Genomic DNA, 25069 nt, shown 5'->3' with positions numbered 1-25069 from the left:
AATTTTGCTATGATTTTAATTTTTTTAAATTATTACATTTTAAAATTTAATATATATTTTCTATTGTGATAATTATTTCAGAATACTCCAATTCCTACAAATCAGATTTTGTAGATGTGATACATTATTCTATTTATTTCTTTAATAAGTAACTCATATCATAATTTACTTTACTTAATTTTCTCGATAATTTGATATAATATAATTTTTTTTCATTAATTCGCCTCTTCAAGATATCTTACGAATGTAATATATCATGTTTATGTTTTTGACGTGAGCGTGCAGGTTCTTTTTATAATTATCACATAACGTTTTGTTCGTTAATTAATCGACGATGCTACCCAAATCAACAGCGTCGCGACAATTCTTGATGCGCGAAAATACGTCTGGTTTCATCTCCCTTGCCATGCGTTTCCACTCGGCGAATTCTGCAGATTTCGCATGACGCGCGTTCTCGTACTCGTCACGTACGACACGCCAGAAAGAAAACGCAACCCCATCTATAGAATCGCTCCCCGGAGGTCAACGGGGCGCTTTTGTGTATTAAGTCACTGCCTCTTTTCCCCTTTCGCTCTCTTTTACTTTCCGTTCTTCCATTTCTCGTTTTCCTTTTCGTCTCGTTTATGAGGCTTCGTTTAAACGTGAGAGGAATGAAATATTCGCGATTAAATGCGTCTCTGTTCCTTTGACGTGATCGAAGTCGTCTTGAGGCTTATCTATTTTTCTTTATTATCGTGTTTTATGTCTTTTCTTATTTACATATCATCACATTTAGTTTCATTTCGATATACTTATACTGTTTTATTTTTATTTTTAAGAATATGTAATTATTATAGATCTCGTGGAGGAAAATAAGTTTATTAATAAATAATTGAATGTTCTAAATTGATATTTATAAATGATTTTTAATTTACGATATTTGATTTACTAATTATTACATTGCATGTTGGTTGAAAATATGTTAATAAAATTAATGTTGAGATTTAAATTAGAGAATAAATTTCGTGCATATAATTATTTCGTTGTTAAAGATATACGTATATAGTTAACAATGTATACGCTAAAAGTTTTATGCAAATGCCATTCTTTCTCTATTTTCTTTTTTCAAAAGTTGCATCTATTGTAATAAACCGCCTTTTGCTATTTTCTAATAATATTGCAAGCATTCCAAGTTTATATTATATATGATAGTGCATATATTTCATTATGAAAGTATAATGGAAATTATTTTCTTTGTGTTATCAATAAATTTTGAATTCTCTTTTTCTTAATGAAAATTATCTCACGGAAAATTATATCTATTCTCGCATATTAATACATACGAGCTGAATCACAGTACGTAAATATATTTTTTTAAATTTTTCTTCCAAATCGTTTGCCTCTTGTGTTGCACTGATTGTTTGCCATGTGATTGTTATCGAATTTTTTCTTCGGGAACCGTCTTATAACTCGGATACGATACCAAGCATCACCCGCGACACTTTGATCTTCGTGTCCTCGAGGCATCTTATTTTCTGTTGCACGCACGAATTGATCAATGAGGTATCAGAATCATTTCAGCCGGTCTTCTATCTCTTTCGCGAATATGATCTCGTCGACTCGCGAAGGCGGCGGAGTCGAAAACGTTTGTTCCTCTCTCATCGAACGGCGCGCGCCGTTCGATCCTTTTTTCCGAAGCGAAGGCTTACAGGATCACGGAGGAGGGCACGGGACGCATTTTCAGCAGAGGGGATTTTTCTCGGGTTTTCTCGACTCGTAGACTATCCGAGAGACGTGCCATATACGTATCTTGTACCTCGTGAAAGGGATCCTAGGAGGATTCGGGACTAAGAACCTCCTCGACTCCCCGCTAGATAAATCGACTTCGCCCTTTCGTATCGCCTCCGAGTTCCTCTTACCACCGGAATCACCCCTGAGAGAGGGCGGAGCCCAGAAATTCGTCGGACCTCGATAGTGAGAGAGGAAGAGTGAAAGAGAAAGGAGGAGGAGAACTGTCGGAGGAAAAGCTTGTAAATCTGGAAAGCTTGTTTAACTTCGGCCTCATAGTAATTCTCGGATGAGGATGTCGTCTGTAATTAAGGGGAGCGAAAACTCATTATAAATTGTAATTGAGGTATTGCGCGATAGTGTGAAATATTGACCACCCCCCATCCGCTTCCATGCTCTGTCTTCCGGTTTTCAGGCGACGAGAATAACGGTTTCTACATTGCTCTGTCTCGGCGTAATATTGCTAAAAAATGTCATCACAGTTTACCGTCCAGAAGTGAAATAAGTTTTTACAACACATCATTCATCACATTTACGCGCAAGGTTGTGTTATGTGCGTGATTATATAAAATAATGTAATATTATTTTATTAACAATTATTTTCTATAACGTAAAACAAATTTAAAAAGTACATCATATATATCATATCTTATATATCTTTTTATCGTAAAGAAGAGAGAAGAGATATTTTTATATAATAATATTTCAAGATATATTGTACATCTATATATATAATCTTTATATGAAATGTGTCTTTTATAATAATTTTTATAAAGCTTTGATATTTTATAATGAAAAAAAAAAAAATGGAAGAAGCGTAAGTAGAATTTATGCATAAAAGCAGATTTGCAGATTCCCTAGCACATGCTGGAAAGGGAAAGATTCGTTAAAGTATTATCTCATATTAAAGGTTTTCTAAGGAGATTTGGATTAGAATCAAAAGAGAGAATTTTTTTGCGAGAGAAAGCAGATACACGCACAAAAGCACTTTTACTAAATTAAGCTATAAAATGCCCACGTTCCATAAGTAGTTACGTACGTATGCCTGCATACTTAAAAATCAACCGAGTCTCGACGAGGACCTGTATAATCTGCGAAAATCACACATGTGCAATTTGCATGTTGTACGGGATAATTTTAGAACACACGGTGCACGGAAACGTAATACACGCTGCATACATTATTCATGGGCAAACGGAACGCTTGGCTTTTAACCAGATAATTTTTTAACATAATCTGTCTCGCGCAACAGAAATTATTAAACATTGTCGCATAATTAATTTCTGCAATTGTTCCAAAGAATCACTTAATTACATTTTACACACATTTTATGTCAAATTTATGAATTGCGCGATAATTTATCGAATTACATCAGAGAGCAACAGAATTAAAATTTATTCACACAATATTATTTTGCAGTTTTATCGTTCGTAATAATTCTTCACATTTGTGTGCCATCCATTGCTGATTAAATGATTCAATTTCGTAATCTCATTGCTATATTATTCACTGCGCGATACATTATTAAGGACATTAAATCCACCGATCCCTGAAAGAGCACCTCGAATAGGATAGAACGCTGGCTTCACGCAATAATCTCTTCGGCTTAATGCCAGCAATGTGTACCAAAGAGAATATACAGGCAGAACGCAGCTTAACTGCCAGACGCGCGCGCGAGAGACCGCCGGAGATCAGAAGGTCACGATATTTCGTGGCTCGAGGATCGAGGGGGTGCTTATAGAGGAGGAACGGTAGCAATGGGGTGCATTTATATAAGGTCTGCCTCGAGCACCGCGTCGGCGAACGAGAGGGGTAAAAATAAGCCGGATGGGATATTATCGGGCTGATAGGAAGATCGGTATTCTATTCGCGTAAAAGAATTTTTTTTTTTTTCTTTATTTGGCGTTGCAACATCATCGCAGAAGTCGCTTATAGAAACGTTTTGTATGTCTAGTTTTTTATCAAAGGTACATTGACGTAAAGATGCGCGAGTACGTTAAATGGACAAAGTAATTATCGTTATGATATTTTTTTTAAATGCTACCGTTGTCCAGAACATTTTTGACAATAGAAATGTCAAATTAATTATACAGCGTTATATAATAGACAAACTATTTTTCTGATAATAAAGTTATTGACTTTTCTCGTTTCTCTTCCTAAATTTCCGCTAAGAAATGGATCTGTTTTGCAGACACGACACGCTAGGATAAAGTTGAAAAAACGATGAGACCAACAGCCTCTCGACTTGTTCCACTTTTTGATACTTGAAGTAACTCTTTAGAAATTCGTAGTAGCTCGCAGCACTTTTTAATGAGACGCCCTCAGCAGGGCGGGTTTTGTAAACGACCATTACATGAGATAAAAAACGACCTCTTCAGGTCGACTGCTATCTCGAGAAAATGTACATGATACGAATATATTATCAATTCGCAAAAAGTGCTATCAACTTTTTCCTAGGTGAAATATTTTTTGGATATCGATATTTTTATGTATTCAGGGAAATATTTTCTGTGAAAATATAGATAAATGAAGTGGCATTTTTTAAATCGATATTGTTTCTCTTTTAGAAACGATTCTGAGATGAAAAAGACTAAGATTTTCTACTAGATATTTAAAGTAATTATAGTATAAAATAAGAAACTATATAACTAAAGGAAAATAAATAAGAGAGAAGTTAATCATATATCTGTAATATATCATACATATAATGTATCTATTAGCTTTTAGATTCCTTAGTTATTTATCGATTAAAGAGAATTATTAAAGAGAATATATAAAGAGATATGTCCTTGTTATCGCTCGATACTCGTTGTTTATTGGCTTTATTTAGAAAATCGCACGAGCTCGAGATATTCACCAGTTGCTGCATCTCCGAGCGACTGAAGTGGCTCCTCGTTAGGAATTCACGCGGTCCCTCTCTTTTTCTTTCTCTTTGTCGCGCTTTGTGTTTATTCCTCTCAGAAGCTTTCTTTTTAGCGGGTTCGTCATATGGTGTACACGAAGCTCTCAGTAAATACATAAATAGCAAACTTTTCACTTTGTTTCGAATCGGAGAGCCGCCGTTACTCTTTTCTCCCATCTCTTTTTCTTCTTCCTCCTTCTCTTTTCTATTTTTTCGAAGAAAAAGGATCGCGTTGATCCAGACTGCGATGGCGAACGAGAAAAGAGAATTCGACGATTAAAGTTACGCTGGACAAATATACCATTGCGACGATTTTATGTTGCTTACAAGCATGTCGAGAAATTTTACGATGTATTGTAAACGTGAAGTTTGGTCTTCGCAAGCATGGTGAAATGGTGAGCGTTTTCATTATTGTAGCATTTATACGATACGAAAATTACAACGTGATAAAACCGCGTCGCGACTCTCTGGTCTCCCCAAATATATGTATAAAATATTCTAGAACATCCGATTGTAGACAAACTACAAAAAATAATTCTCAATATTCACTTTCTCTCTCTCTCTTTCTCTCTCTCCTCTATTTTTAATTTTACAATTTTTTGTGTGTTTTTTTTTTATTATTATTATTTTAAATACATGTAGATTATGGAAGAAAATGTTTATTGCTATCAGATCTCTTCACTTTAATCGTTTAGTCATCATTCTATCAAGTAATGAATATTGTTCTGTCAAATTGCTCGCGTCAAAATCTTGCGAAATATTTTTCCTCCAATCGCTGTCGTCCAATCTTGAGATCCATTATTCGAGGAAACTTTTTCAATTAGTCGACGTCAGAAATGACGACGGAGAAATAGGTAGCAGAAGCGGTAAGAAAGCCTAACACGATAAATGGATGCGTGCGTGCATTATTATCTAGATTGAGAGACACTTCCGGGACATGCATCGATTTCAATATTACCGCTAGATCGATAACCGGAGAAAAGAGGCCATACGTGACACGCGTGTAATCGAATCGAGACTGGCTAATCGTATGGATCAAAGTATGGAACGGTTTAGATGCGATGATCTAAGCACTCTCTACGAAGATCATTTCGTATCAAAGGATCAAGTTTAACGAGATGCATACAGAGTCTCTTTTCGAAAATCCATCACGTTTTGCAATCTGATAAGCATGTTTTCTCAATTGCGAACAATTGTGCAAAATCATGGTACCAAGAATAATTCTGGTTATTGAGTTTGCGATAGCACATAACGTAAAATATTAATTGTATGCCAACATTCCATTATGTTATATTATGGATGACTAACTTTGTCATATTATTTATTTCTTCCAGCAAATATTGTAATATTATATTCGTAAAAATGAATCAGATTTGCGAAAAGAGATTTTTCTTTTAAGTAAAAGAATATAGGTAGAGAGACAATGACGTTGCAAACTATAAATTACGAGACACGGGTGGGCGGGTTAATTATAATGATTCTTAAAGCTTTCATTGCTAAGAGTGCACTGTACTAACTCCGACGGTAGATGTGTTTAAGATGTAATACTTTTTCGCCTTTGGCGTCGCCGGCGGCGCATTAAATCGCGTTTCAATGTATTTTATTGCATCGAATTAAAGGTTAGCGATTAATGTCGGACTACGTGTACCGCGTTTTCATAGCGTAGCACGTTACCGCGCAGAGAATATGCGCATTCATAGCACATGTCAAATGAATTTCGCCGGACGTACGTCTGCGCGGAAAGAACGAAAGGGTTAATGAAGGCCTGAAAGAGGAATTTCGCAAGGCGGCTATAATTCATTTTCGAAGTAACGATGCACATTTTTATTCTTTTTTTTTTTTGTTTATCTTTGATCCTTTTCATTTGTAACAGTCTTGGCGCAATTATCGCTATATGAAGGCTTATTGTCGCCACCCGCGCTTTTTCATAAAATATTCGCGATGCAGCATTCATGCGCTTCAAACATTTCTCTGACAATGAGACAATTCCCTTCCCCTGGAAAAAAATAAATTTGTAATTCTAATTATTGATTGAAGCACAAATTAGTTTAAATTACTTGATATTTAAATTATATTGATGACAGGGTTATAGATATAATAAATGTATAGATATGTTATATAATTTATATGTAGTAGGTGATAACGTAAATTTTTAATTTAAAAACTATTAATATATATGTGCTGAACACGCGGTAAAATTTGTTCATTAGTGTATGTATTTATTTATTTATATACAATATATAATTATAAAATATAATATATTATAAAATAATAATATAATTATAAAATAATAATATATTCTTGTATTCTTATATTGCGTATAAGGATAAAAATTGATAATTTTGATGAATGCAATTAATTTGACTGGCGAATTAATTAGTTCGATTAGTAGGTATTTGGCGTAGCTTGTATAAAGTTATACAGTATTATAATTTTCAATGCAATTGCATAATAATAGTTGTGTATTTTTAATTATCACGAATATAAAAATAATATTATTTTTTATTTCTTTTATTATTATATTTAATAACTTTCCATTGATTATACTTCATAATTTTCCAATGATATCGATTTTAACATACAGTTTTTCTTAAGATGTGTACACGAGAAAAACAATCCAGAAAGATACACCAGTATAATTGATCTCTCTGGATTCTCCGAGACAAAAAGTGAATGCGATTAGTAATCGATTTGTATCTTTCCATTGGATGCAGCTATTCGCCGGGACCGCCTGTATGTTCAAGTCGCACAACAAGGTTTGTTCTTTTTTCTTTTTATCTTCTGCTAATGCCTCGATGTCACTCTCTAATATATCGATGTTTCGTCTCGTTCGTGTGTCATGGCTGTTCGCTCTGCCTTTTTTTAAATCTTTATACCCTTAAATATTTTCATATCTCACAAAGATATTAACATCTACGATGTTTGCACACAAAGAAAACGTGCACACCCTGGATTTGCGTCGCAAAGTGTAATACGAAGATTAATTCGAGCCTCCTTGCCTTTGATGTTTTTGACGTTTCGCGAATTAAAGGACAAAATTAATTGTTCGTTGCTTTTAAACTCGGTAAGACAACGCGACAAGAACACGGTGAAAGGAGAAGAGGCAAGGCAAACGAAAGAGGTTTGAATCAGATTGAAATTCAAATTAGCAAAGGTTTGTCTTGCAATGTGAATAACAACAATAATTTTATGCCACCTCTTCAGCATCTTACAAAGCAGTTAAATTTTGATGTTTTGCTGTTTGCATTTCTTGATTTGTTTGTATTTCTTAATCAAAAGAAATATAGAATACATATTGTAACATTTATTTAATGTTTATATTGTTTGTATGTTATACATTATTAATTGTTTATACAATTGGCATGATTAATATTGAACGCGTTTGTATGTGTTAAGTTTTTAAATTGATTTATTTCTACAACATATTGTTATTGAAATTTTTTGTTAAGAATCGAATTTCTTGTTCGATTAGCATTGTTTCGCTCACAATCAATTCCACACTGTACTCTTGCGTCTTTTCGTTGTGCATCGTTGTTTCTTAGGACTTCGCTTCTCTCATGTATGTGTACAGTTTCATCGTAGAAACGGTCGTAGTTTCTTTTTCACGCACGTAGCTCTTTTCTTTGTTTGCACCGTCGAGCGACGATTCGATCGTGAAAGATTTAATGGCCAACCGTGTTTATATATCTAGGAATAGGAATTATTATTATTGTCATCAATAAACGCAACGTGGACGAACGGTAAATAAGCGCGAGTACGGCAGTCGCACACATAATCACAAAACATTTTGGTATCTGTGTCACGTGTAGGCCAATATTAAATATATCGAAGCTGCGTTGGCTGCAATAATGATATAAGTCAATATCTTTGACATATTATAAATATATTTATATATTTATTTATATTTATATATTTATATTATATATTTATATTATATATTTATATTTATATATTTATATTTATATATTTATATTTATATATAGTTTTTATTTGAAATTGGTCTCTCTCTCTCTCTCTCTCTCTTCCTTTTTGAATCAATAGCAAATTGTTTTAAAGAAAGTTAACACAAAGATTTGGCAACTATCTTTTGCTTCTTAGAAAAGAATTTCTCTAGTCGGCTCATATTTTCTTCTTCTCTAGAAACTTCATTTGATAACTTTCTTTGTCAATATCCGAGTAATTGTCTTCTCTTTAATTTTATTATTTATACAACAATTTTATTATGCTGTGATCCAGATATTTTAAGAGATGTTAATAAAATTTTTGAATATGCAAGTATAGATTCATTTGTGGCTCGATCGATTACGTTTTTGCAATGTAGGACCAATTATGTTACCTAAAGTACCACTCGAGTGACGAAAGGGGTCACGTGCGAATCGTTAAAAAAAAATGCGATTACTAATTGGCACTGTCGTGGATTGTTGATTGGTCGACTACGTTCTTCGAGACTGACTGATCGTTTCTCGCGTAATTGGACACATTCGTTCGCGTCGACCTGATAATTGCACCTAACGCGTTAACTGCAATTGCAATCGTGCACGATTCCATCTCCTCTTCTTTAATTGATCGGTCCGAAAATGAAGTTTTCGCTACTGAATTTGTTCATATTGTTCGATATGTGTCCGCGTCGGCGAAATGAGCACCCGGTTAATGACGTCGAATATGATAGCTTTAATGAACTTTGATGTGATTGAAATAAATGGCTGTTCTTTATTTAGGATTTAATATTAATGATATATGAGATATATAACATTAGATGACGTTGGAATTTATTGAGATTTAAAAATGTTGCGTTTTGTGTGTGATCCGAAAATTAAAAAAGTTGAATGTATTTTTTAAATTTGATATCTTCTTGTGGAATGTATATATATTTTATTTAAAAAAATAATGTAGTTTTTAAATAATTATAATTAAATATTTTTAAATACTTTTATACATATATATATATATATATATATATATATATATATATATAATATTTTTTTTTAAGTGGATATTTTTAAAGGCACACATTTTTTATTTTGATGTTTTAATATTCTTTATACTCACATCAGGATAAAAAGAATCTATTATCATTAATCTTTAATTAATCATTTATTTTTTAATAATAGTTTAATATATAAATAGAATCGATAATTTAATTGTAATACAGTGTATGCTTAATATTCTCAATAGGAAATTATCGAAGGAAGTAAGAATAAGAAAAAATTACGAAAAACGCGGAAGGAAAGTTTTATACCTCAGATATAAATTAATCAATTGATCAATATATAATTATTCATCCAATCAGTTCCTCGTTATACGCATTGCGTACGTGCCTTGCATGCAAGATAACTGTTTTATTTTGATTAAAATTACATATTGAAAAGTGTACATAATCTTTCACATTCGCCACGTAGCGAAACAGTTTAAATTATAAATTCCTTACAAAATTTCAACAATTCGAGAATTAGCACAGGATATCGGAAATTTTGACAAAAATTTAAATAATTAACAATGAGAACACTCGCATAGGAAAACAGAGAACGAAAGAATTACTGACAAATAAAAGTAAAGAATGATCTACCGACTCTCGGATTTTGTGACTCTCTGTTTAACGAGCTTTAATTAGTGACGTCAGCCTGTCGTCAGGTCAATCTACGATATTCCAAGATAAACTGCCAGACACGCTCCAGTCGTCATCCGGCTCTGTTCCAAATAACTCCGACCTCTCTCGCGAGTCTCGTCTTTTTGCGAAAGCCTAGTATAGATGTATCGTTCAGAACCGATTTGCGCGCGTCTTGGTTAATAGTTGGGATATATCCCGTAGGCAGTTTGTCATCAATGCAGTTGATTATAGATGTTTGCAAGTGTGCATTATCGTTCGTCGACATCGTGTGTGACGTATTTAATTGGATGACGCGAATTCGTTAACCCGCGACCACAACGATGGATGTCATCCGCGGTTACGTGAGTGTCTAGTTTTAGAATCGAACGAATGCATATGCATATTATATGGAGGAATTTTTGCTATACGTCCTCGTTTTTTTTTGTTCCTAGAGGGATCAAAACATTCGAGGGGAGCAAAGTCAAGATTTGAAATAATAAAAATTGGAAAACTTTAATTGAAAAATCTCTCACCGGAATTCAAGAATTTTAATATGTCAAAATGCAGTATTTGACAGATTTTTTATGGATTTAAAGATTTAGAATATGAGGAGTACGAATTGTAAACTTAAAATATAATTTATCAGAAAATCTCTGAAGAGAGAGAAATGAAAATTTTAATTTAAAACGAAAATAAAGATTCGAGAATCTTGAATAAGATAAATTTTATAGTAATTGAAACGAAGAAATTTAATATGTGTTTTTTAATCTCGGCTTTCTGACATTTTAAAAGCTTTTCACCATGGAACTTTTCACAATATTTAGTTTAGTATGTTATAGAAAAAGATCATATTAAAATAAATAATTATATTTTATATATAGATATTAAAGTGAGAGAGATTTTTTCGAAATATCTGATAAAGTACGTTTATTCAACGTATTATTCTATATCTCGTTTTGACGAGATGATTATTTATGAAAACAAGTACCTTTAATTAATAAAAAGATGATTTAATGAACTTGTCATATTGTTTTTATTGCTCCTTAAAAGACTGGTTCGCGTAAATAGTTCTACTTATGCGATTCATCTTGATTCATTGACCTTACAATCACTTTTGTAAAATTGATCATTTATTTTTTGAATTTTTGGCACTGCCATAGGGTTTTTAAAATTTCTAATACGTTAAAAAAAAATTTAGGGATTAAATGTAAAATACAAAAATATAAAGTAACAGATTTTACATTTTCAGTTTACATTTTCTTTACATGATAATTGATAATTTTTTTTATTTCAATCAGGATCAGTTTGGGTCATCAGATTTTTCGATAAAAGTCTTTTAAATTCTATTCATAAAATGTCTAACAAAATATCAAATTTTGAAGAAAAGTTTTAATCCATGATAACTTGAGAAACTTCTATCTAAAAAATGAAAAGTTAAAACAATTTTTTTTTCATTTCTGTTTTATTTTTTCACGTGAGTTTAAATTATATTTTAAAAGTGAGATTCAAATTCTTCACAGAGGTGTTATAACTCATTTTGCTCATCCTGTATATAAAAACAAACACATCACGTTTGTTTCGTCACGTATACAAATTAAATATTTCATAAGCAAACGAATCAGAAAAGTTTAGAAATCATTAAATATATATATATATATATATATATATATATATATATATATATATATATATATATATATGAGTCGTATCAACTCACAATTGCATCATTTTATAATCAGCTGAAATAGTACCTTGCTACGTTTTAATCATAAAATTCGCAATTAATGCAATCAATTAATGCAATTCTTAAATGCTCGATGCAATATTTATATTTAGCTAAGCATACCTCTACGAATTCTTTTATCAGAATGAATCTGATCTCTATTCTTAATTAAACAAAACAATGTATTCTCAAATCAAGTCTCTCGGCACATAATCGCTCTGGCACGGTTATTATTGTTCATTAATGCTTCTTTCTCATGACGATTCCAATTTAACGCCGGCGGGCGGCCTTTTACTTTCAGTTGGGTGACGCGATGTTCGTCGAGCTGCCACGCGTTCGTCTGGACGGAGGGGCACGTGCTTTTCGACAGCACTGGGGATACGAGACGCGACCGTTAGCACCACCACCGCCGCTAATCGAAGAGGACGAGGCGGCCATCGAACCGGAAACTGTCAGCCTTCGGGAGGCCAACACCGCTTCTCCAATAGGTAAGTACAGATCGATCATGAAATGGTCACAAAACGTTTCGTAGTGGTCTCGTTTACACGCGAATAGATCTCACATATTTTTCATCTCCATCTGCTATTCGATCGAAGTCACATTTTATGTTATAAATTTTCGAGATTCTGCAATATATAATAACATTTAATATATAATAAAATTTGACGTCGATTTTCCTCTGATAAGTTTTTAACATTTATCTCCTTTTCTCTCTAGCAGAGTAGTAATTATATAAATTTTCTAATAGTTTCGCTAGTTCCTTTTTTACAAAGAACGTAATTTCATGTAATTATATATCACACACTTATATAAACATTTTGTATCTAAATATATCTTCCAGAATATTTTCTTATAAAGAATGATTTATATAAAAAGTCTGTCGTTAGTATTTTTATTGTATAAAAATATTCAGAAAGAATTTATGTAGCAAGTTAAAAAGAATCTAAAAGTATATATTAACAAAAAATGGATTTTTCATGATAAAAGAAAGATATATCGAATACAATAATATTAATTATATATAATATCAATATGTATATGTGTATTAAAAGCGCATTTAGATATTAAACTTGATGTGATTATTCTTTGCTGATATTTTTTGTTTTTAGAAAAATTTCCATATTTAGATACGGATCTAAATTATTAAGTACGTTCAAATGAAATATAAACTGAAACTTTTAAACAATGGAACAATGATCTTAGTCCATGTTTCAGTTGAACGTATTCGTTTCTTCAATAATCATTTGACGCTGTAAAAAAGACATGTCAAATTTTGATAAAACATAATAAGACTATTGCTGCTACGCAATGAATAATTATTTGAAAAACAAAAGACAATTTCGTTAATTTTAATTACAATAAATTATTGGCTTTTAAATTCATCTCGTATTAAACAGTTGACATGATTTTATCGTAATCGCGATCAGAACCATTTCGCTTTGTATCAGCGAAACGCGTTAGATGCGGTGTTTAACATTTTATCTTTGGTATAATAGCGGGAAGACCGATCGACATTAATTGCGCTTTGTCGAAATTGTTGGTGGCATTGTTATCGCTGACAAACACCGCTCGACGGTGCGTCCTTAACGAGTCGACATTGTTCAAAAGGAATCAAGTGCACTTTTCCCCATTTCCTCTCGGGAGTCGATTCACTTCGTTTTTGTAGCAACGCGAAAGGGCGATGAAGAGAAAAACGTTATTACGTTATACGCAAGACATGAAACAAAACGTTTCTCGTACACAGCGTAATAAAGTTGCAAGTTTGAACATTATAAAGCGAGCTTTGTTTTTTTTTATATATATATATATATTTAGTAAAGTACTTTGACGTTGAAACTATGTGCATTAATTCATCAGTTTATAGCCAAAAGAAAAGGAATATATATGTATATATATATGTATATATATATATATATATATATATATGGATAAAATCTTGAGGTTGAATAGTCAAGATAATCATAGATAACTTTATATTTTGATTTATAATAATGGCAAATTATAAAAATTATAATTATACTTTTATAATAGATATAAATAGAAAATTAAGTTTTTTTTTAATATAGAATCTTTTTGATGAAAGTAGATAAAACAGTTCCCTGCAACAATCTGCTATTTTATTTATTGTTTTGTTATAAGATAAAATGTAATTTTTTTTATAAATGTTTTATATCTGTACGCGTTGCTATCACGTTAATTTTAACACATTAAATTAATATTAATTTTTGTCTCGCTTGATTCTATATTTTGATTGCATTTTCTACCTTACCGATATATTTGGTATCATCTGCGAAGAAGTGCGTTTATAGAAGTTTCTCTGTGATCAACTATCGGTACTTTACTTTTTTTTATAGTTTCTAGATGGCGGAAGTAGTATGTACAAAAACATAATTTATTAACTAATAAATAATTGTAGAATTATATAATAATATAAAAAGATGATATTATCTCAATTAAATTATATTAAATATATTAATTATATAAGATTTTTTTTTAATTGTCTAGTTCGAGCATTTGCTCAGCAACCAAAAAATGGTTCTTTGAAAGATTTACAACCAATTTCTTCTTAATTTAAATAATTTTGTGTTATGTATATGTGTGTATAACATGGAGAAAAAAAATTATTCTAATTTTTTGGCCATTATATCGTAAAATGTTATCAAATCTTTACAGTTTGAAAGTAAACAGATAACACACGATAATACACAAACGTAAGAGGTTCGAATATATTAGGTTTTAAAGATGCGATATATTTTGTGAATTATGAATATTTTGTATTTAATTAGTAATTTTTTTATATTTTGTGTTCGCGATGTAACTTTTTGTTGAAAGCAGGAAAAAAGAAAAGTCTCTCGAGCGTTTCTCGCGGACAAATATAGCCGTGACCTAATTTCGGCACGATATCTGAGCTAGAAAATTCTGTTTCTTCTTTGTAGCATCTTTTTAAAGCCATTGAATATTCTGCTCAACTATTGCGCGTGGGAGTTGCATGATCTAGAAACTATCATTATGATATAAAACGATGTTTTTTTTTTAGCAGAAATAATTAGAAAAATATTTTTTTTTTTTTTCATAGGTAATATTAAACTCACTTGACTATTACATAAAAGAAAAGTCTCTTATTCTATATGGTATATGGTATTAACTTTATCGTTTATTCGATTTTTTTACAATCTCGTACATTATCCTTTTTCTTTTGCAATATCACGTATGCTTGCGGAAAAACGAGTTTGCACGAATGCACAATGACGATGCAAGGAATAGCGATGTCGACAGCGATGTAGATTTTAATATACACACGATGGCCTTCGATATCTTTATCATGTGCACGTTGTTTGCGATAAAAAAACTTGGGAACTTTTAAAGATGCGTAAATATCGAATTTGGAAGAAATTTGTGCGCATCGATGGGCGAGATTTTCTTCATAAATAAATACAATTTTAAAAGAACTTGTGCTCATGTAAACAGGGTATGTTTGGTTGGTACGTTTCATTAAATTAAAATAATACATTTTGATATGATAGTGAAAGTATATATCAAAATGTTAAATGTATATAATGTTAATAATTAAATATTGATTGTAATATTTTAATTGTAAATCTGTGTCGCGATAAGCTTTTTTATTAGCATACTCGTCTTCTGTCATTTCGAGTGTGTGTGTGTGTCATATACATTTAATATCTTCCGCTAATAACTGAATTAAATGTCATAACGACAATTTATTCAAGCACACTGTAATCGCGGAAGTATAGAAAGCGAAGCCTTAGTTTGGTCGAGAGTTATGAGTCGCTGGTTGAAAGCCTTCTCTCGTCGCGATCATCATCGCCGTGGTATTGTCTGAAGCACCGGAAATGCCCTCGCCGGAAGAAGCATCCTGGTGTCTGAACCACGCGCGATGTCACACGGTCGGTCCCCTTCTGTCACCATGTGGGTCTTGGGCGCGTCCGCGCACGCATGAATGCTCGCGCCGTTTGCACTCACGTAAATACGCGCTCACAACACCTAGAACGCGATCCCGACATTACCGTTGCTGTCACGTTTGGCACACGCGACGACATCGCGTAGGATTAAATAGGGAGCAGACTTGAAAGAGACGAATGTTAATTGCGCAAGGATCAAGGGAATGATCAGCATGAGGATAGTTGAAGTATACTTGTTATGTAACTTTTATAAATCCTTGAATTTGAAATATTGATATATTTTTGTGAGAGATAGTACGACTTGTTCGTGGGAAGAGATTGATAAAAAAAACATGTTTACCTGTATAGATATACATAATAATGTATATTTATTTTAGATATTTTACATTTTTATTTAATTAGATATTGATTTCTAAAAAGTTACATTTATTGTATTATATTTATGTCTTAAATTGTACGTCTATTTCAATAATGCAAATTGTATTACAGCTTACACGTACATTTTACTTTATAAAAGAAATGAGAACATTATTGCTGCAATTTTATTTTATATAAATTTTTATATATAATTTATATATAATAGAATCAAATAAGATATAAACATAGATGATATTTTTTGTGATGAAAGGTGATCAAAGGGAGCGATGCAATATTGATTTAAAATCTATTTTCTTTTGAAAAATAATATAAATTTAATTTTATATAAATTTTTAAGATTAATCTTAATTTTTTTTTTTTAAAAAAGACGTTTGATATTACATTGAATTTTATAATTTTTATGAAAGTTTTTTTTTGATAGGATTGATGATTTAACTGACTGAAATTATACTGCGATTTTGATTTAAACGTACGCATCTCGATTATGGAATCGAACATGCTATGTGGCTTATCTCGCGTCTCGCGAACTTGACAGTGAAGGCGGTGGAAGATAGACGATCGTTTCCACGCGATTCATGATATCCTGGAGAAAAATCACGCTCGTGTCTGACGAGCGCGAACCGTTAGTTACCGTGGAGCTGCCATTAAAGTGTCTTCTGGTGAGTTAAGCTTGCAATTCGCATGCACGAAGTGTACGGAACGTGACGCATCCGATCGCGATTCCGATCGCAACGCCGACGAGAACAAATACGACAGAGAAGTCTCTTCTCTGAAGCATTATGATTTGGTTTCGTCGAGACAAAAGGATACAATGGCGATGGCCAATAATATTAGACGTGATAGCTTGAATATTCTTGGTCAACAATAAAAAAAGAACGAGAGAAATTCTTTTTAGCTTCTCGTATTTTTTATGTGAAATCTCTGCTTTTGACATGAGATCGATTTTATTACATGTGTTCATCGAATTTATTTTTATAAATTCAAAAGTGAGTTTTCTCGAAAAATATCATGAGTCATTTAGAATAGATATTGCAAAAATATCTTAATTATGATATCTTGAATCCGGATTTTATGATCTCTAAATCTGAACTTTGTATCTCATTGAGGAGACATCTCACGAAAAAAGTAGGAAATCATCACGTTATCTCTCAAAGTGTGACCTCATAAATAATTTATATAATTAAAATCACGTCGACAAATTCATTCTAGTGGAAACGCATATGCTTGTTAACGCATGCAAAATATTTTTTACATACTTTGCTTCTGATTGCAGCGTGAAATTAAGATCGCATTGTTTGCATCGCCTAGTTTACGCCTGCGACCCTAATCTCGCTATTGTTTTCCAAGGATTATTTTGCGTTCACGTCGGAGGTGGTTAATTGCATGTCGGCGCGTATGGGAAAGCGTTAACAATTTTCGCGTGACTTCGCGAACGTCACAACGTTATCTCGTTTATAATCGCTTCGGTTCGAAGAGAAAAAGTTGAAAGAATCCTTTTTCGTTACCATCGAATTGTTTTCTTTCGTTATTTCGTAATTATATTTAGATTTATTCTTCAGAGTTACTCATCCTCAGAGTCAATGTTTGACTCATTTTTATAAATATACATTAAAATTAAAATATTTTTTATGCGAATGTTTGTAGAGTCGACACGAAAATTGATTTTTATGGATATTGAAATAAGCTTGAGCATTTTACCAAAACGCGCAAATTTATATTTTTTAAACAAATATTCTTTTTCAAATTTTAGAAGAAAGTATAAAAAAAGATCTCGTTTTGTAAAGCTTATTAAATTATTATTTAATAAGCTATTATTATTAAAAAAATATTTGAAAATCTACTTAAATATTGAATGCCTGAAAATCATCTCTCTAGTCTTATGTTGTTGGACGAATTCAATATTATATTAAAAATTTTTATAATAAATGTTACAATGTCATACACATATTATTGTTATTATTTTGCTAATCATTTGATTAAAATGAAAGAAAAGAAGAATTTTTTCTACATTCGTCGCGACATTATTTAACGACACAGTTATCCATTTGTTGATTTCGAAAAGACGCAATTTCCGTGATGACCCAATGCTTATCGTCACCGACGACCGCACATCCTCTGGCGATTGCAAACCGAAGATTCATCAGGGACAGGCAGTCTACCTTGGATAGTTTGCGTGGTGTCTTCGCGTCGTCACCGATTGCGCGCGTGATTCTATTGTCGAGGCAAATTGAACGCGGCATCCGGAAGTTTCTCTGTACTGTTTTGTTTTACATCGTGTATAACACCGCGGAAGTTTCCATCGACCAATTTGCATCATTTAATTATTTATCATCATATTTAATTGCTTTTTGTTATTAGAGAAAATATACACAGGAAGTTAATTCTTCTACGACAAGCTCGAAATTAATAAATATTAATTATTATCAGTTCTCTCATTAGTTGCGAATTATGTAAATTGTGCATTATTTTATATGATATGATTTTAATCAAATATATTCTACATTATTAATTTCACATTTTGTTTTTGAGATTTTGCAAATTTGAAGCGAATTTATTTTTTAATTTCGTCGCTTTTCTTGAATTTTACGTTGAATATAAATTTATATTTGTCTCCTCAGAATATGTACAATATATTTATAATCGCATATTTTTGCGCAGAAAATAAATAACTGTTGTACATTACGTGAATAAAATTCTATTTTTGGAAGAACTCTTTAAATCGTTTCCATTTATGATAAATAATATCGGATAATCTTCGTAAAATTTTTTTTATTTTTTTTTTATCGGATGTTTTATAAAATAAAAAAAAATGACTAGGAAAATTTTTCGTACAATTCAATAATTGAAGTCAAATTGTGCTCGGACGAATCTTTCAAATTTTTTCCCTTTTTTGCATAATAGAGTAGTATGGAACTGATTCAGAAGATGCGCGAGATTATCCACGAATGTTGAAAATGCCAAAAATAGAATCGTCTTCTTAATCTCGATCCTAGCTTAGATCTTTTCCTCATCGTCACAGATTTCCCCTCCTTGTGCTGTACGATGATTTCATACAAGCCGATTGGTGCGGCGGGCTAATACCCGTCGGAATCGTCCTCATCGAAAGAGTCCTCGGCGCCGGATGCGATAAAACGGCTCGTCGTCGTCGTCGTCGTACTCGTCGTCGTCCGCTCCTCCGACACGGCACCGATATAAGTGCGTTCACGCCGCTCGTCGGACGGACGTTGTTGCGAGAGCGCGGCGCGGATAAAAGTCGGTGAAGTGTGCTAGGTCATTGCTTTTCAACGACCGAGCCAAGCGAGTGATCCGTCGCAGTCGTCGTGGTACACGCATCCCAAGCGGGCGACTTCTTTTTCTATTGTTCGATCTCCGGGTCGCGATCTTTCATCTTTGATCTAATGATTATTTATCGAATGAGTCATCTATGGCGAGAATAATTTTCAGAAGAGCGAGTGCCAAGAAAAACATTGTGTTCAGAGAAGTCACAGATGATGCGGCCGTGGAAAGGGATCAGTTTTACATCTTGTCGCGTTTATAGTTTTATATAGATTGAATGGATATTTCATCAGAGAGGAAAGCGTGCGTGTTTAAAGGTGCTGGCTGTATATTTTTAGGACTACTCGACCGCGTGAATGGAAAGCATGAAAGTATCATCGCAAATTTATTGGGATTGACGGATGATTCGATATGTTTCAAGGGTGTGGTCATGTTGTTTGCTGTTTGACGATGACGCGTTGATAAGAGGCGCGTTTAATTGAAGGAAAAAAGATCGGGTGACCCACTTGTTGGACCATTACTGTTGTGTACAGTAGGAGAGTTTGATTATAAACGAGACGAAGGCGTTCCACGTTGGGGGCGCGACTATCATCTCGATCGCGTGATTGTCATCGCGGCGTTAGGATGAGTCGTAAGAAGGTGTGGAATTCAATTATGCGGCGAAAAAAGAAGAATCATTTGGACTTAAACCCCAAAGATGATAATCCTACTTCAGGCAATGTTTGTAAGTCAAAAAAAAAAAAAATCGTGCAATTTGTTTCTCTTTGTGAAAGAACCTTCGTTACATTTCATGTCAATAATGCTTTATATGTAGATGGATATCTGATTATAAGATATTAATTTGCACAGATAAAGATTTAGATTATTTTTGGAACTCAAATAAATTCTCTCCTCGTAATGTCAAATTATTAACAATTTATTATAATAATATGAGCACTGCAGATCGAATTTTTCTCTCTCTCATATTTTGTCAAGGTGCTACAGATAAGATACTACAATTTCCGTTTGTAATTTAGAGAAACAGAAGTTATTATTAAAATATTATAAAGATAAGATAAAAAATTATATATATATATATATATATATATATATATATATATAATTTTAAAGATATATTAATATGTTATAGATTGATATATTCGATAAGCTAGATTAAATGGCTGCATAGTTGAAAAATAAAATATCGAATAATAAAAAATATTGACATTAAATACAAAGGTTTTTTTTCTAAAAAAAAAAATTGTACTAACCACAATTCTTTTATTTTGCTTTATATGATGGATTCTTCACTAACTTCAACCGCTGTGCAAACGCTTTGTTAAGCTATCATTCACGATTAATTCATTTCTCGCGTATTATTTCAATAATAGTAACGTCGAGTTATGCGGGATGTCGAGAGGAGCTCAGGGTCTTTTTGCGGAAATGAAAACCGCAACTTCACATTTGCTTCACGTCATTAAATACCTAGAAAGCTCGAATATGTGTATGTATGGGCACTGTATGCTTCACGTGATGTTACATTGTCTGTAAAACCATGTCGCGTTGTCCAGATTTACCGCTACCGCGTTATCGTGTAAGATATATTATTCATCATCCGCACGAATTATAAATCGTAAAAAATATACGTAAAATACAGAACGCTTTTTCTGCTTCTGCGCAATATACAGAAAACTTTTCTTTCTCGTCATCTTAATTTTCATCTCAATATTTTTTTGTCGCTCCATACAAATATTATTATAAGCTTATATAATATTATTATAAGAAATTTATAATATTATTATGCAATAATCATATAATATAATTATTATAAAATAATATAAATTACTCGATTAGATTTATTTTATGCAGCCTTGCTCTATCTTTCTTTTTCTGCTTTATGTCGCGAAACTTTGGATTCGAGTTAAAGGAATTTTTTTCTACGACTTTTTTATTCGGCTTTCTGGCAAAGATACCAATCGAATATTACGCACACTATGCATCTTTTTTATTTCCTATAAAATTTTCATTTTTCGTCCCTCGACGTTACATCAACCTGACGCCTTTCGCATTCGAGATTTCACGACTCCACGATAGAGAGAAGACGGGATTGTCAGCATCTGCTGAAACATCGAGCGAAAGCGGCACCGTATATAGCGGAGGAAAAATACGACTTGAAGCAGTAGTTTGCGAAATGTAAAATAAGAAGATAAAAAAATATACGCAAAAACAATTATAATGTAAAATAAATTCTCTTTAGCAGTTCGATAATTCGTTGAAGCTGATACAAAATCGAAGTCAGAGCCGAGTTAAAGGAAAATGCATTATTGTCTTTTCACAAGCTATAAATGTTTCGGAAAAGAGCGAGAAAGGGAATGGAGAAAAAGAGAAAGAAATAGCACGATATATTACAAATATCTAATAACGGGAAAATATTAATATAAGAGAAGTGGAAAAGCCAGTAGCTATAAGCGTCTAATTGTATTTCATCGATTGGATTAACGTCCGTTATCGCCTTTTCTTATCACTGCTAACGCCGCCAAATCTCCTTCGAGCTCTTTCGCGATCCGTAAGTAAGGCATGAATTATTTACGGCGTTTCTCCGAAGCGGATTTAAAATTCGAATCGTCCTGTTTCCATCATCCCCGTGAATGGGGGAAGGATGAATGAAGAGGAAAAAAAGAGACGACGATTTTAATTGAAACGTCCGCACATTTAATTAAAAATCACTGTCCGCTATGATTCTGACATGAAGTTGGCTATTCAGTGGGACTTGCAGTTCTTCACACGCGGAAATTGCGTTTTTGTAATTCCACTTTCACGATAAAAAAAAAAAAAATTCGTTACGATAAAGTAATAAGGATACATTGTGAATGGTTACGTTGTGGTTGGATCGGATTCGCTTGTTGCGCAAAAGAAGATGATGCAAATAATGAAGTTAATTAAAGTACAAATGTATTACGTAAGATCATTAAAATTTGAAATGAAAATGTTATACGATTGTTCTATTTTTAATATTTTTATAATTTGACGGAATATAATCAAATATGTATGTGTATTGAATATATTTTAATCTCAGGTTGCATTATATTTTAAAGTTATCAGATATACCTTCATAAAATAGAAATTCGAGTCACATGTTATTGAAAAAGATTTACTTACGAAAAACGGTAATAGTTATAATTATTTTTATTATTTTTATTATTTATATATGCATAAATGTGTTTTTTTTTTTAGTAGGAATGAATTATATTCTATATTTTAAAAATGTACTATCTAAATTATTGATTTAAATAACTCAATATAATATCTATATTAATTGATTTAATTGACTATAATTATTTTCTAAGATTATAAAAAAGAAATATTTCATTTGCATTTTTATGGAGCTATAAAAAAGTTACAATAAAATAAAATGGATTCATAATGTTTTTGCCTCTTGTGCATTCTAAAACAAAGTAAATGGCAGATTTCATTATTACGTTCGAAAAGGTCCATTTGTTAAGATATATAAATAATATGAATAATTTTGATATATCGATATTCCGCAGTCGTTAATAATGTAGCGCGACGGAAACGGTTACGTAGATTAATTGGCGGAACGAATCGCTGCGAAGAGGCGCGGCGTTATGCAGATCGTTCTAAATATGAAACCGTATGCGCATCGCACGGTCATTCTTCAGCCTCTTCTTTTCTTACCTGTAGCACGAGATCAAGACGAATGTCAGAATTAGCGCAAGAATTGGCGTTGGGTAATATTTAAAATAATGATCGAGTAATTCACGCGAGAGAGTGAAAAATGAAATAACATTGTTTTTTTCTGACGAGAAATATAAGGTTGGGTAATTTTTTTTTTATTCTCAAGTAAATAGTTAATCGCTATGGTTGCGGATCGGGTTGCTTCGGATTATTCCGGATATAAGGTTGACGCAGTGTAAAGGAGAGAAGGCAACTTGAGAGACGCGTTTGCGCGCTTTGTACGCGACCTGGTAACGCAAGCGAATAATGATGTAAGACAACTCCGTACTCCCGTACTTTGGTTTCATGCGGTATAAACTATCTCGTCTATAATTGCGAATATCGCCGTCTCGTTATTTAAGAGAAATATTTTCTCTCGATTGATTTAATGCATGATGCCCATTGTACGCATGAGGGAGGTAGATAGATTTGGAATTCGTTACATTTATCTTTCGCATCATTTCTAATTTATAAAGGCCTTTGTATAATAAATATGAGAAGATTTTATGCACGATGAATTTTCTTCGTGATCGTTAATTTATAGCTAATTGCCAATTTTATAATGTAAGTTAATAATTTCTATGTAACCGTATTATAATCTGGATTTTCTGATTAAGATCACAATTAAGATCTTTTTCCATATATCTCTGCATTTGTAATTTGTATTTGTATAAAATGATAACAAATTTGAATTTTTTGTGATTTTTGACAAAACAATATAAAATTTTATCATTGAATAATTTAGATTAAAATAAGACATTTTTAAATGCAAATGTAAAGTAATATATATATATATATATATATATATATATATATATATATATTATTTAGTTAATTTATATATATATATATATATATATATATAATTATTTAGTTAATTTATATATATATATATATATATATATAAATAATATTTTAAGATTTTGTATTAAGTAAAATTTATACCGCTACATGTTTCAAATAGAGATTCTTTATTTTATCGAATCGGATATAATGAAAGCTTTAAGAAACTTTAAATCAATTCACAATGTGAGAATTTAACGGCAACGAGGTTGGGATAAATTTCAAAACACGAGCAGCAAAGCGAGCAAACGTGCAACAAAGAGTACAGCAATAATCATCATTCGACCGCGCGTTTCGATTGCTGTCTTTCGCGCTGTGCTATCGTATTTTACCAGATACATTAATAATTAGAAGCTTTACGAGGCGCGTACCGTCAGCTGAAGAACAAGAGTAATGGTAGCTTTGTTGCGTCTCGAGGGTTCTTTCCTCTTCCGCCCTCTCGCCCTTCATGTTCTTCCTGAGGTGTCTACCTATTCCTCCTCCGCATCTTTTGCAATATCACGCATCTACAATCTTCTTCTCCTCCGCGAGATGAAATCTCGAGACGGAATGGATGCGCAAATGCCAAAGGGCGAGAAAATGAGCGAAGGACGACAGGAGTATCTCCTTACGTGTTTCTTCGAATTTCTCTCAGACAATATCTCAGCACGTCTTTCGATATTAGGTTTTAAAAGGAGATAATAGTTGTTGCCTTCGCGAAAAAAATTATATCTCTCTGACTATAAAGGATCTTATTGCATTTAATAATTTAATACATTAAAAATATTAATATTTTGGTTATTTTGCCTATAAATCGTGATATTATTAGTTTATTTTGTACTAAATAAATCACTTAAATTAAACATATGTTACAGTTTATGAGTAACATAATCTTAAATACACATATACACACACATATATATATATATATTTGTGTTTTTGTGTGATAATTATAACGGGAAGGTTATAAAATATATATA

General features: G+C 32.2%; 1 protein-coding gene across 10 annotated transcripts in view; it reads left to right on the top strand.

Annotated features, from left to right (window-relative positions):
- Positions 1–25069, top strand: part of LOC126859136 (ras GTPase-activating protein raskol) — a 291550-nt gene that overhangs the window by 132812 nt on the left and 133669 nt on the right. For 3 of the 10 annotated variants that reach the window (XM_050610132.1, XM_050610129.1, XM_050610128.1), the window contains exons 3-4: positions 7384–7425; positions 12281–12467. In XM_050610132.1, the coding sequence (XP_050466089.1) occupies positions 7384–7425; positions 12281–12467 (229 nt within the window). Of the gene's footprint in view, positions 1–7383; positions 7426–10569; positions 10619–12280; positions 12468–19405; positions 20278–25069 lie in introns of those variants that run through there. The other 7 variants (XM_050610134.1, XM_050610138.1, XM_050610131.1 and 4 more) reach the window with 5 other exon arrangements.

This window comes from Cataglyphis hispanica, chromosome 2 (assembly GCF_021464435.1).
Source record: "Cataglyphis hispanica isolate Lineage 1 chromosome 2, ULB_Chis1_1.0, whole genome shotgun sequence".
NCBI lineage: Eukaryota > Metazoa > Arthropoda > Insecta > Hymenoptera > Formicidae > Cataglyphis > Cataglyphis hispanica.
Note: the sequence above shows the minus strand (reverse complement) of the source record. Positions and strands in the feature narration are given on the sequence as shown.